The sequence below is a fragment of the Anser brachyrhynchus genome, assembly GCF_964034855.1.
Source record: "Anser brachyrhynchus genome assembly, chromosome: 1".
In the NCBI taxonomy this organism is placed as follows: domain Eukaryota; kingdom Metazoa; phylum Chordata; class Aves; order Anseriformes; family Anatidae; genus Anser; species Anser brachyrhynchus.
The window spans coordinates 123,944,111-123,960,004 of record NC_137694.1 but is presented as its reverse complement, the minus strand read 5'-3'; the positions used below and the strand labels follow the sequence as shown (position 1 = coordinate 123,960,004).

The 15,894-nt window shown below is 32.6% G+C and overlaps 1 protein-coding gene across 23 annotated transcripts in view; it reads right to left on the bottom strand.

Annotated features, from left to right (window-relative positions):
- DMD (dystrophin) overlaps positions 1 to 15,894 on the bottom strand; it is a 1,241,121-nt gene that overhangs the window by 568,267 nt on the left and 656,960 nt on the right. For all 23 annotated transcript variants that reach the window (XM_080576230.1, XM_080576221.1, XM_080576232.1 and 20 more), the window contains one exon: positions 14,854 to 15,004. In XM_080576230.1, the coding sequence (XP_080432356.1) occupies positions 14,854 to 15,004 (151 nt within the window). The remainder of the gene's footprint in view (positions 1 to 14,853; positions 15,005 to 15,894) is intronic.

The following is a 15,894-nucleotide window of genomic DNA, read 5'->3' as shown; positions in this document are numbered from 1 at the left end:
TATGAAAAAAGAAATATGAACCTCACCGGGATTTTTAATCACAATAAGCTGGCACTGAATTGAAGATCCATTTTGTATCACATCCCACTGGGCTAACAAAAGTCTGTTTGTTTACAGTAGTTTGATTAAAACTTTCAGCAGGAAAAAAAGGATAATGAAGGTGCTGCCCAGCTTTCAATTAAACTTGGTCTTACTCCAGAGAAAAGCTAAGTTTGTGTTTTCAGATCAATTGTTCAAAACATAGTTGCTTCTAAATATGTTTCAGTGTTCCAATATTGTTAGGAAATACCCTTACAGAACTTGAAATAATTTTATTCTGCACATTATTCTGTGGACTTCGAGAAAAGTGTAATTTTAACTCTGATGCAGTCTTACTTTTCTATCAATGGCTTCAGCCTCAGATCTGCACTGGTATGTTTATTTAATTACAGCAGAAATTAGTGAAGCCACTATTAACTTAATTACTCAGCACCAATTTAAGCAGAATAGTTACCCAGGAAAGAATGACAAAAACAGACAAAATACTGTTCACAATGTCACTCCATGTAACAGGCTGCTGAGATTTTTTCAATGAAAAATACTCTGACATGTCATGAAGTACAGTTAAGAAAGATTAATCTTACCTCTCTGTATGCCTTTTGGAATTTTGGGTAAGGGGTAAGAATTAAGTGAAAAAGCTTTTGATCTTGATTATATCTAGCTTAGGCCTTCTGCTGACTATGGACAACAGGATAATCGGCTATGAGACAATACTCTACACTCCTTGACTTTTCCCAAACTTTTTTTGGTTATGAAGACTGAACAGCTTTTATATTCAGTAGGGTATGGCAGATGATTTCTGATTCATGCTAGTATCGCATATGTTGGAGTGACAACCATAGCGGATTGGAAATCCTGAATGGAGGGGAAAAGTTTGTCTCTCAGACAGACACTGGTCATTGTTCTGAACTACTTTAGTGGCTACGATATAGTGGGAATGATTTTGTTTTAAATCACACTTACTGCTGAAGAGGTACTTCAAAAACAATTCCATTCAGAAAGGGAATGTTCCCAATCTGTGTTAAGACCGCAAACTCAGACAGATAATGCATTTCATGCTGAAATATGCACATTAAATACTAATTGCTAAACTTTTTTCAGTACTTGACCTGTTCTGCCATTGATCAAAAACTGTTGTTAGATGTATAATCAGATATATGTGTGAAAATCATCACTTTCATGTCAGACAACTGAGATCTGAAATTTTCACTGATATAATCACAGCTGCGTAAGACTGAATATGTTTGAATGCATATGGCATCACTTGCTCCAGGTTTTGTTGTCAGAAACTTAAAATCTGTATTAGACAACTCACTGGCAAGCAAAGTTTATCTCAGTCCCTAATATTGTGATTGTTCTATCTTGCTACTTAAACTGTTTTTATATTCTCTTGCATAATAATCCTAAATTATTTCTTCAACCCTATTATCTGAGAATACTTACGAGATGTCAGAGGATAAGAGAGAGCAGAAAAATCTTAAAGATCTTAAAGAGATATTAAAAAGTATAGATACTTATGAACGGAGATCATAAGGACTATACAGTAGTGTACAAACCAAATCCAACAATCCATCTAACAATGACACAACCATAGATTCAACAGGGATTGAGTTAACTGTAATAATTTAAATATTTAGTAAGAGCAGTCAAAATTGGAAGTTTCACAGTTACACTTAAAATATTTATCTTGATGCTCTAAAGTTTGATTTTTTTGATTTTTAGATTTTTTTTTCCAGTTGTGAATTTTGGACAGAAAATTACTTCATCTACTCTTATATTATTTCATCATTTGCTTAATGTGACTAATTTTTATGAACCTATCATACATAATCTAGTAACATTCAAAATCATTACCTGTTAGTACAGATTCCAAATTTGTACTGTCTTTATAAAATCAAGTGCAGCTAACATGATTAATTTCTGTCATTGTGACAAACTGTCTCTGATGTGAAGAGACTTCAACAGAAGACTTCAAATCCTTGTTACATAAAAACTGCTGATATTAACTGAAAAATAATTATATACTACTTGAAGTACTCCTGATAACATTATGAATAATACAAAGATAATGCAAGCACCTGAAATGAAATTAAAAGCTTAATTAGGATTCTAAAATTATAAACAAATCCTAAACAAATTCTAATCTCTCTTTCTTACACAGGAAACTAGTGCCAAAACAAAGCAGTAGAACAGATTACATATTTGCACTTGTGAACAAATCCGTCAGATCTACAGTTCATATTAAGATAGGACACAGTAAGTTCTTGCATCATGGTAATTTTGATTTTAAAATGCATCTTAGAAAAAAATTCCTTGCTATCTGCCAAAGATATACCTATCTGCCAAAATATAAAATTTATGCATTTTTTTTTAGAGATTTCATTAAAAAAAAAAAAATCTGTTCAAATCTTGCATTCTTCCCAGATTTAATATCCATTCCATTCCTCACAACACTCCGTAATTATCATTCTCTGAGATCTTCACATAAACCAACATGTCCCTTTGCAGCACATTTTCAAGACAGGTAATACATATAAACTATTATCCTAAATACCAAAAATGTTCTGAAGGTTACCCTAAGTGTGCTACCTGAAAACATTATGGCTTTAAAATCCATAAAGTCTATTAAGAGTTCAATAGAAATCAATCAACTGAAAAGAAGCAAACAAACTCAGTAAAAAACATTCAATATTATCACTAGATTAGTTTATCTTGGGGAATTAAAGAACTAGACTATGATTTCCACCAAGCAAAATATGTTGTTGTCAGTGTTGCCCTCCTTTCTTTCCTATTTTTAATTCATTCCACTTATTCTTCTACATTTATCAAATGAAAATATGACAAAGAGGCTATTTTACCTTAAATATAACTTCTCTGAGAAGTGAGGGAACAGAATTGTTCCTATCCACTCCTTTACAACATTCTTACAATTTAATCTCAGTCCAGACTGATAGTCCAGTATCAGAAGTGCTCGTATTCAGAGATTCTAATTTTGCTAATATTGAATTCTTAATGTTTAAAATATAACACCTTAGTTTCTTAAAACTTATATTGACAGAAATGTTTTTTCTAAGCAAGCCTTTCATTTACATTGACTAGTCTCCAAGGTTTTTAGGAAATCTGTTGGAGCCTGAGAGAACTCTCCTATTCTTCTTCTAATTACTAAAAAAACCTATTCTTCTTTTAATTCTTAAAAATCTATTCTTCTTTTAATTACTACTACTACTACTAATAATAATAATAATATAAGTAAGTCAGCCCAATGCAGAATAAAGCTCTTACAGAATTTGAAAATTAGATGAATAATGCAGAGGACCCATCACTGGTAAAGAAATACATATCTGCAAAGAGAAAACCAAGCAGAACATGCATCAATACAATGAAAAAAAGAACAGCCTATATCTAGGAATAAAGAATGCAAACCTCAAAGCCTTAAGGACTCTTATAATGGAAAACAACAATTCTGAAAAACATCTGAAGAGAAGAGGAAAGTGGACAGAGGAAAGTGGTAAAATATCAGTTATGCCTGGAGTTTTCATTGTGACACAGACAAAGGAGTTAACAAAATCCTTTGAAGGCATATAAAGAAACAGGGAGGCTATACTTCCTCTGTGTTTAAGTGTCACTGAAATTCTGCACCCACAATACAAGAAAGATGTCAGAAAAGATGGACAAAGCCAGGAAAGCAAAGTCGCCTGCAACATAGGTTTAACATAATGAGTACCATACAGCTTTTACATTACACGTGGATTGATGCTATACACTAAACAGTATTGATGAGTCAGCTCAGTTCTTTATGAATTTAATCAAACAGTGAGCGTGGTTTTATGAAAAACCCACAGAAAACTGGTGTTCTAGTGTTTCCTGAAGCTTTTAAACATAAACTAGAATTCTATCATGGAAAAACATGGTGACCTAGACGTAGTGCCAGCTGCATTTCAAATATATATCTGAAGTATAAATATCCAGCTAAATAACATTAGCTTTCAGTTTAAACAAAAAAGACCTATTTATTAACTTGAAATATTCAACATATTCCACTGAACTGACTTTTTCATGTTTTTTTGGGGATTGTGGAGAAACAGATAAAGTATATGTACTTTTATATTATTCACTTTTACACTAAAATGATTATCAGGATGATATATTTATACCTCTGACCATTCTTAATGCTTAGATTAGACTACCATAAGTCCCATTTTTATTAGTCTTGTCCATCATAAAAGAAGCTACAGTAATAACTTCAACAGATCCACAGAGTTTTGATATAAACAAATCAGTAACAGAATAAGGTCTTGGCTATACATTAAACGCTACCTCTATTTAATCTTTGCTGGTTAATAATTTAGGATTTGCAAACTGTCAAGTTTTCATGCTCCAAAAGCATTATTTCCTCTAGCAAGAGCGTCAAATGACTAGAATTAAGTGTTGGATTGGTTCTCTGTTTTTAAAACTAAATGTGTACTGATTGGGTCATTACAACTTTTTTTTTTTTTTTTTAATATATATATTTTTTTAGATAGCCTTATCATCCCAATTTCACTGATGTCATATTTGGGCAAAGTCATTGTGTTATTCAAACTTACGAATACACTCCTGTCATCATCTTGCAGAGCACTCAGACACCAGTACATTCTCACATAGCTTCCCTTGCTTATGGCAGGATTGGAGAAAGGTTTTGAGAATCGTAAGTCAGCCATCGCTGAAGGCATTACAGTTACAAAAGAGGTAATGAAATAGGATAGTGACAGCAAATTTAGAAAGTACCAGAGCAGGTTGTATTTGAGGCAGCTTAAGGTTACAACAATAATGCAAGGTACTTTCCCAGGTGCGTGAGTTCCTCTTTGTCTCTAAACCCTGAAATGCTCAGGAGTAATGTAAGGGCTAACAAAAGATGCTCAAGAAAAAGATACGTTTATGCTGTCAGTCATCACAAATGAGAATGTGTCTTCCAAAAATCAAAACAGAGTTTAAATAATACATTCTGTGGCTCCAGTATGCTAGAGTACCCACTTCAATAGAATTATATAGTTTTGACAATGTTGTAAGATCAAGATAAATGAAAAAAATATTAAAAGTAATCACAGTAAATATTTTTAGTCTACTCCTACATTCCCTCCTCTGTATTCATCTCAAATGCAATGATTGCAACCAGTATGATTCTAGCTCTGAGCTCCTGAGGGAGGGCCCAGCTAAAACTAAGGACCCACTACACCAGACAATGTACAGTTACAAACACTACTTGTCCTGAGGTCTTTACGGTCTGATAAAAACACAACAGTGCTTAGTGTTATCAACAGCTCTGATTCAAGAAATACCAAATAATCATCCATTCAGAAAAGTTTTTAATGTGTGCTAAGGATCCTGATGGATTTTTTTAAAGAAGTGTTTGAATGGTTTAGTCAAATTTGGAAAGAACCTTGTTCTCTGGAAAATTATTATTATTTTTTTTTTCTTTTTTCTTTTTTGTCCTCCAACTACCCTTTCTTAGGTTACTCCAAAAAGCAATTTGACTTTGAGGACATAAGAAAAGGCTTCAATTCACTAAAATACTGGTACTAAAAACATCACATAAACACTTATTAGCAAACCTTTGTCAATAAACACAACCATTGACATACAATATACAGAACAGATGTTTTCCATTTCAGCTATAAAAAAAAAATGCTAAAGGAAAATGTCTTGTGCAAATAATTTCAGATAGGCACCATGCTCACTGCAGAAGTACAGAAAAAAAAAAAAGTCTGATCATAAAATTTTTCTATTTCACAATCTCCAGAAACAAGTTGTGATCTAATATCTAATGGCTCCACAAAGGCTGGACAAATGGAACAATATTTGGTTTTCATTTGAGATGTCTGAAGGGACTAAATCATATGATACTGGATGAATGTCATGAAAAAATAAAAGCCAGATAACCTGGCAAAAAAAAAAAAAAGCAGTAGCTGGCATTAACATGTTTTTAGAGTCTAGCTACTAAAAGGGAACACAAAAGTGCCCTGTCTTACTATGGAGGGCAAAAGAACATAGCTTATCTGGTACCAACAAATCATGAAAAATAAATAAAAAAACCTGATCACTTGCTTATATAAAATAGCACCTATTTTTCCAGCTTTCAGTAAAATGAATTTTGTCTGAACTGTCTTACATAACACAGCTGAATAATAGTTACAGTTTCTACCACACTAATGGGAAATTAACATTAAGCGCCCTCTCCTCATCTTAGGACCACAAAAGCATTCTTATTACAGAACTAAATCATTTTCTGATTATTTTAACTTCACTTATAACAGCTGATTTTAATTGTACACTTACGAGCAGATATTGTAAGAAACCTCATATAATGTGAAAATGGCAGATATCTTATATCCTAATATAATCATCGTATATTGGAAAAGCTGCTCTAAATATGTTCTCTTCCATTTCTTCTTTCCCTTCTCCTAGCATTTCTGACGGGACAGAGTCCTGTTTAGATTAACTTGGTGTAAGAGTTTGCCCTTTGTCTCTTCATTAAGAAACCCTCAAGAAACTATTCTGAAATTTTCAAAGTTTTGAGATATGTAAATATCAAATTTAACATAGTCAGATGATGAGTGCAGCAGTCTATTACAATCTTGTTCCAACTGATACACAAACTAGAATTTGCCATACTCCATTGTTCATTACAGTCCATTAAATATTCAATTAGAATGTAAGCTTTTAAATAGTTTGAGTCTGTGAAGCAAACACAACATATTTATTTCTCCTTTTCATCAGAATCAAAGCAAAATTATTGTTTGAACTTAGAAGATATTCTGCAAATGCAGAAAACTTACTTTTTTTTTCTTCTTACTATAATGGTCTCATTATTTCCATTATGAAAAGTCAAACAGATTAAAACAATTCTGAAGTTTCAATAGTTTGTTGGGATTTTTGTTTGTTTGCTTGTGAGTTTTTATTTGTTTGTTTGTTTGTTTTCAATCAATGCAAGCTAAGATTTTGGGTGAGATGCCACAGCATATTTGTATTGTATTCATTTTTCAGGGAAAAAAAAAAAAAAGGATGTTATTGGGTGCTTAGAGGGGAACAGGTGTGGTGTGTAAACCTTAATAAACAGCTGAGAATTCACACAAAAGAGAAATACCTTAAAAAGGTCCCCCACAATTTAAGACATTTCAACTGGAACTTATAGATAACTACATGATACAAATGCCTATGAATTCTAGCCTCAATACTTCTGGTGTTCACTGAACAAATTGGAAATACAGTTAAACATTTTTATTCTCTTCTACTACATGCAGTGAAACATTCAGTGAATTTTATCTTTGTACTGTAGCAAAATGTCTAGCCCAATTATGAAAATTTATTCCAGCACAAATACATTACTTTGTAATGCGTTTTGGCTAGCATCGGTGCTGGTTCCCTAGCACTAGTAAGCTTTGAATATTCAAAAGCTGTTGAAAGATGCATAAAATGGAGGAAGGAGCACACCTGAAGTAAATTCAATTTTAAATATTTTAGGTTTCCACACTAAATTAAATTTACCAATCGAATATGAACTTTTTTTTTTTTCTGTAGAAGTTAACGTATCCAATGTCAGTTCATTTTCAAATATTTTGTGTATCTCAGAAAGGTCAGGTGACCTTTATCCTAGAAATGCCTATTTCTGTTCTTCATCTGTAAGGGAAAAACACCAGCTCAAATATAGATGTTTGTTACGGATCTGTTTTGGTGAGATGAATCTTACTTCCATATATTTAGTAGGAAAGGAGTATGTTGGAGGTTTGCTGTAGGGCAGAAGTAAATATTTTATTTAAACAACTCAAGTGTGTTACTGCTATTTCCACACCTGCTACATTCTGTCTCTGTATATAACATAGCACCTTACAAAAATAAATGAAATGACAAGATCATCCTAAATGAACAATAACTAGTAAAACAGTCTAGTCAAAAACTCCATTCTCCAGCATTAACCCATGACTATTCAAACTCATACCCAACTCCCTTGACTCCTCTCATTGTATCAAAAAAAAAAAAAATCACAAATAAACACACTCAAAAAAATAAAACCCACAAAACCAACCAACTAACAAACCAAACAAAAATCTCCATAAAGGTGCCTATAAAGGTTTTCAGTGAAAAGGAACTCACTGTAAAACTGAAAACACCTAAGTGTAAAAGACAAAAGATAGCTTGTCACAGCCTGACAAAAATTGACTTCCAAAATTAGGATGAATAAATTTAGCTTAATATTTTCTAGACAGTTCAAGGGCAGATGCTGATCCTTTGCTATTTGCTTTGCATAAACATTAAGGACTTACACAATGCAGGGTTTGTTGTTTGCTTGTTTTTAAACAGTTTACTTTTTTTTAAAGCAACATGAGTTTATCTTGTTGTTTTGACCAGTGTGCTAACTACGATGTCTTTATGGCCTTAGACTAAAATAAGATGGTTTTGAAAATCAGTGTATCAGAATTTGCAAAATCTGTTGTGATGAAAGATTCGAAATAAGCTCAGTACAGCTATCCATGAAAAGGGCCACAGCAAAACCTTTTTACACGACTTTATATAATTAATCTGTGTAGAATGTTTTCCACCAAGGGTCTTACCTTTCCCTGATTGTTTCACGCAAACAATTTTTAATGGCTAAACTCTCACATCAGAACTCTCACATCAGAAGACCTAGGAAGATACCCAGGCTGCCCAGTCATTAACTGACACAAATCAAGTCTCATAAATTTGTACTATTGGGTCTTACATTTACATCTATGCATCGATACCCACAGATTCAACCATATGCTATACTGATTGCAGATTCAATGTAAGAAGTACTTTTGAAAGAAGCAAACAACATAAACATTTCGTTAGGCAAAAGAACGAATATCGTCTTCTTTGAAAGTAGGATTTTTTTATTTTTCAAACTTCCAGGATATGTTCAGATTAACTGCATTCATACCATGGCAAAAACTTTTTTTTTTTAAACTAAACTGTATTATCTGCACACGTCACTGACTGTAAGTATTCTAAATAGCCCTGAAACTAAGCCAGATTCATTAGCATGTAAAAATCACATTCTCCATTTCCTCTGTCTTGTATACACTTCTAAAAAATGTTTGCAAAATGGGTATAGACCTCAGATGCCCTTCCAGATCCCCCTATGCCAGTACTCTAACCTTCTCAAATGAACCCCCAAATAGCGAGGCAGTCACAATTAGGTACCAGGAAATCTGTACCAGGAAATCTTGGACAGGATCCTGTCTAAGAGCATTGTTTTCTTCTAGACAGAGAAAATGACAAGATTATGCGTTTATGTTAAAACAAACCAAAAAAAAAAGAAGTAAAAAACATCACTATGCATCTATGCATAGTAGTTATAATAATAGTTATTTCAAAGAGTTTCATAATGAGATGTTTGAAAAATTCATCCTAATTAATTACTCATGAGAATTAACTTGGTTATCTGAATAAACAATGCCAGGATTTACAATAAGATCTGAATATAAGCAATGAATTCTTAATTACTGGTACAAGAGTTGGCAGAAACAAACAATTTTATAGCCTTCAGACATCTTAATGTCCCACTACATGTAGCAAAAACTTACATTAAAGTCTTCTAGTAGGATAAAGTAAATTAGGAATGAAGAATTATTTACAACAGTGTGCAATAGAGAAGAATTAAATATATGATGTAATTACAAAGCAATGCTTCTTATAGGTTAATACAACAAGAAAATATTTTTACTATAAATTCAGGATAAGCTATTTCAATATTTCATCATTGCCATTAGTAGCAGCAACAATTGTGAGGAATCTTGTAACAGTAAATGAAAGTTTTTAGGAATTATATATATCCAGAAATGAATTACTTGTAAGGATGTGTGATGTGTAAAATTATAAGAACCACTATACTAAGAAACAATAACAGCAATAACTACAAAACCAAACCAAACAAACAAAACCACCTGTATCTATTTTCAAGGCAACTGGATGCTTTTGTTAATAGTGAAATATTAGCCAATAATACATTGCTTCTAGAATAGTGCCATATATGAACTTCTTTTGTTTAAAACACAAAATGTAAATGATAAAATTCACAATCGTTATATAAAATAGTTTATTTTCACAAGCTTTACATTTGGGAAAATTTAGAGCATGCTATCTACCCACTTACCACTGTGTTTTTGTGGTATGAGAATATGTGGCCTGAAGCACTAAAACAGTTGTTTTTTCCTATATCCTCTGATTCTATTTGTGCTGCATTCCAGAAATAACTGTTTAAATTCAATGGTTATTAACTCATCAATATCCATATAATCCAATTTAGATATAAAAGAGAAAAATTATTAGCATGACCATGACTTTCAGCACAGAAGCCTGGATTCTCTGTATTTTATTTATTTATTTATTTTTCTTACAACATCTGCAAAGCAAAAATAAGAAGTTCCTGACATTATACTGCAGTAGAAGGAAAGTCTAAAGAAGGCATGAGTCATTCACAAGCCTTTTTCAGACTTGGATAAGTACTCTAAAATGTAAATGTTGAACAATTCAATGTATGAACAATTTAAGAGAGACTTGTAACTTAGAAGCACAGTATGCTCAGAAGGCAGAGTATAATTAATAAACTTGCCATCTGATAATTTCAAAATCTCACTGGTTTTAAGGTCTTCTGTGATCATAAAATGTAAACATTATTTCCTTGATATTTATGTCTGTAAATGAAAGTACAAAATTTAGAAATTATTATAGAAAAGTAATATTTTGGAAACATTTAAATTATAAAAAAGTTATAAAGTCCAGTCCTTGCCCATCACTGACCAGTCACAATAGATGAACATCATGAACAAAAAAGACATTGTTTCACAATTCAGATCCAATCGTTTTACTATTTAAAAACAAAAACCCAAACAAAACAAATGCACACATACAAAATTCCAAACAGATAAAATAATAAAATAAAATTAAACCTGCAACCACAAAGTTGATACTAAATAGAGACAGACTGCTGACCAATTCTTAATACCAGTGTAAGGAGTAAATATTTTAGATGTTGTGTATTTTTGAAATAAGGATACTAATTTTAAATTTCCAGGCAATGATTCAGAAACTTGTCAGTCTAGTTCTGATACTTTTGAAGAATTTGTGTTTTTATAGCTGTCAATTTAGCATTTACCTATGGTACCTGAACACCATGTACTCCCACATACACGCACACAACACAATAGTAATTCTTCGTTGCCTCTTCCCTGCATATAAAACTGGCACCAATTTCCAATGTAACCTGTATTTTATTTTATTTTTTCATTTTAAATTGAATATATATTGGTGTTGAAATGCAGACCACAAGAAAAAAATTGAAATGTTGACTTTTAGACAGATGATTGCAAATGATATTCTAACATTCAGCCACAGTAAGATCCAACCTATAAAGTGTAACACCTGAGTTACCTTAATGACAGTATGGATGACGTCTCAGCTGGAACAATATTGTGCTATTTTGAGAACTTGTGTTCTAGAACGAGGCATAGGCACAGGAAACAAGAAACAGACACAGGAATTAAGTGTCAAGTTGTCCAGCTATCATATGAGAGCAGATTAGAAAACTACAGCTTTACCAAAATGAGGTCCAACAGAGGACCTGACTGAAGCCCATAAGAACAGAAAGGAATAAACATTGGTAAGTAGATAAAACTGAGCTACATCTCAGTCTTGGCAAAAGAAAAAATGTGTATATACTAAGTGCAAATAGAGGAGATTGAAGAAGTTGAAGCCCAAGTGAATTAAGGAGTGAAGAGACAGAAAAACTTTTCAACCAGACTAATGAGAGAAAAAAAAAAAAAAAAACCAGAAAAAAAAAAGAAAACCTGCTTTCATGACTGAGTTCAATAAGTTTCAAATGAATTATATGATGTGTTATCTGTAAAAAATCCCTTAAAAGCCTATGTCTTCTAATTATAACAGTCAATTGCTATTTCTTAAAAAATGAAATGTGGTATTTCTTTTTCCAACAGCACAGTTCTGCTCTCAAGAAGTCCTAACAAATTTTTTTGCAATAAGAGTATTCAAGTAGTCATGACCTGAAATGAAACAATTCTATTATTAGGTTTTGTTTACAATATAGTAGATGCATAAATGTTGTGTAATATCCTACTGCACTGTGTAGCAAAAAGGAAACCAAAAAAAAAAAAAACCACCCGCAAGAATGTAATTATCTCTTAACCTATATTAACATAATCACCTAATCATAGTGTTGACTGTTTCATTTTACATTAACATTTGACTCCATGTATTTACTGAATGATAATGAACATACTCATCTTTACTTTTCCAAAGTAGTCCTGCCTAGAAATAGTACTACACATCCGAATATTTGGTGTATTTTTTTTTCTAAAACAGTTTCTTATTCAGTATAAGACTATTCACTTGGTTGTGAAAGAATTTTCAGACAAATCCTGTTAATTCTGAATATGGTTCACTGAGCAGCATGATGTCATCAATTAAACAAGTTGCTAACCTAGTAAATCAAAACACACAGCTGTTTTAACTTTTTAACCTAATGGAAATTCTAATGATATCTCCTGTCAGACTCATAGAAGCCTAATATGTTTCAAACAAGAGGCTTTCCTGCTGCATTGCACTATCAGTGTATTCTGTGTAAGCTTCAGACTCTTTCTGCTAACCAAGAAAATAAAGAGCCAGTAAAGAAAACTGTGACAATGGAGCTTCAGACTGAACATTCTTTCATAAATAAATGTAGAATAACATTTAGTCTGTGTTCTTGATGTTAGTGGAATATTTTCAAGTTCCATGAATTTTCATCAGAAAGGTAGTTTTTACTGTTTTATTGAATTAAATGAAATTTTTGAGACATGCTGGGATTTCTAACACACGGAAAAAAGAAGGAAAATGCTTGAAGAAAATGCAAAAAGAAAATTTTGGTAGAAATCCATTCTGCATATTGTCCAGAGAAATGGTGGATGCCAAGCGTTCAAGGCCAGGCTGGATGGCGCTTTGGGCAACCTGGTCTAGTGGAAGATGTCACTGTAATGGCAGGGTAGCTGAACTAGATGATCTTTAAAGGTCCCTTCCAAACCAAACCATTATATGATTCTATGTTCAGATGTTTGCATTATTCTTGTGTTTTAAATATATAAAACAAAACATATTTTTTACATGAGAAGGAGACTATGTCAAAGAGCAATGTAGAACAGAAGCAGTCTTGTTCTACAATGAAATCTAAGCCTCTTTATAGCAGGGCATTATCTCAGGTTCTTTTAGTATGATATTCAATTCAGTATGAAGTTTCTCCTCAACAGTGAGAAGAAAATAACATCTCTAATCTGTTGGGACTGTGAAATGTTCTAACACATACAGTACATTTATAACATCTATGACACATTAACTTGGTCTGGAAACCCTCAAAGATCAAACTCTTCACAGAAAGAAAATAATGTTTTAGAAAACTGTTAGCAAAAAAGGAAGAAACACTTTTTTCACTGATCTGAGCATACATTTGAAGCTGCTTGAGGACACTAGGATAGTGCAGAGAAGGGTGATGGAACAGGCAAGACCAAGCAGAAGAAAGGGTAAGGCTTTGCATTGCCATATTACTGTCTGTCAGATAGGTACTAGAGTGTATATTTGCTTTTCAAAGAAATGCTTAAAACTGTGAGACAGAAATCCAAAATTTCAGTGGTTTGGAAAAACGTATGATGTCTGCTACTTTTTATATATGCATTAGAAAGCATCTTTATTCCTTTTTTCCATCCAGATCTTAGACTTGGTGTTCGATGTGGTGATGGTAATTCACAGAAAAATATTTACGAACTATTTTAGCTTCTTCAGCTCAACATATCACTTAGCAGTTATATCGTTTTTATACTTTATGATTTGTTTTCCTTTTTGGTTCAGGAGTATTACAGTCAAGAAATAGCAGCCTAAATTTAAAAAAGGTAACTTTTAATATTAAAATCCAAAAGACATGATTTATTTATGTATTTATTTTAACTCTAGGCTATAGATTAGTAAAAGCCCAAGGACCAAAACTGTACCTTTAATGTTAGACAGACCTAACTTCTTTCAACCTGAAATCCAATAATTCAATCCAGCAATTCAAATGTACAATGATCAGTTTAACAGTGATTTTTCTTATGCAGAAGTAAGAATTTATTACATGAAACCTGAGTTTAGTCAAGCCATTTTATTCAGCTGAACCTATCAACTTGCAAAATATCAGTTTAGAATTAATTCTTCATACCCATTACCATTTCAATCATACAACAGAGAAATGAAATAAACTACCAAGAAACTAGAGTTATTATTTTCCTTATGTTGCTCAAAGAGCTTGTAAGATGAAAAGGATGAAAAGCATACAAATTGGAACTGGACACATAGGACTAAGTGGCTATTCTGTCATACCGCATTTGACAAAAAGGATCCTCAAGGTTCTTTGATTAAAACATGAAACAGGCAAAATGAGCAAGGCACTTGCAAGACTTAGTTCATGAAATATTTCTTGTACAACTCAATGGTTAATCACATTTCTTCCACAAGATTTAAAAATAAAGCCTGTTACTTTTGCTGGTTATAAACATAAAATGGAAATTAATGGGCACTTTAAATAAAGACCAAGTGAGTCCATAACTGTGGTAGTACTACAATATACCATGTAATCCTATATTTAATAAGGACAACAGAAATATCTTACCATAATTGCCACTGAACACTCTACACTAGAAATCCACCTCAAATGAACTGTAAAACTATACAGAGTATCCAGACCAGCAAACTTCTAATTACTGCAGGAAAACAGGAAATGAGTTAATCAAATCATACCTGGAGAAACTGGTTGGTTTTCACATGACCCACGTCTCCAACCTCTATCTGTGCTCTTGACAGCTTCTCTTCAGTTTCAGTTAGCCAATGATTAAAGCTCTTCATGTCACAATGAAAAAGCCGCCACTTCTCAAAAGATTTGTCAAACCGTCTACAAGCATAAAAGGAGATGAAGTAATTATCTATTTATTGACACTTTATTTATTTACCACAGGGAAAAAAAAAAAGGAAAAAAGCTGGATTTCTGAAATTAAATTTGTGTAATGTTGATGGCATTCAATATTAACATTTTTAAGTTGTATCAAACAGAAACATGGTAGTACTTCTGAATAGTGAAAATATTGCTAAACATATGTGTCAAAAATCAGTCATCCATTTTTAATGTTTTTTTGATGTTTCAAATGAATTCCATGGTCATAACATGTTTTCAGTTAACAGCTTTATAACCCACTCTAACTCACATCACAGGTTTAACACCCACAGGCCACAGTGTAACTGGGTATATGCCCATATACTTAGCATGAAGAAAACACTAGTACTGCTAAAATGCTCCTAACACAGTTCAGTAACTTGCTGTGGCTACCAACACTGCAAACATTCTCTGCGGGTTAACATACTGGTTTTGTGTTGTGAACATACAACTACTTTCAGATCCCTTTTCAAAGGGAAAATAATTTAAAAGATCTGTGATGCATCTGACCCACCATACCATAAGACAAAGGATGAAAATCAGTAGGCAGATTCTTGACATGCTTCTTTACAAAATTTAGTCCCATGATCCTATCATGATTAAAGGACTTTTCCTTTGTACAAATATGATTTATAATATTGTATGTAATTCAGATGCAAAAGACTACATTATTTATGAAATCTGCTTTTGCGAGAGATTCCAGAGAATCTATATGCCCCAAATAATTCCAAGCATATAGTACAATTTGGCTCCACTTTTATGGAAAGAAACTTATTTTTTCTGCCTCCCCAGTGGATACAAATGTCCATCTATTTTTATTGCAAAGAAAAAGGAACTCCCTTCAAAGGACT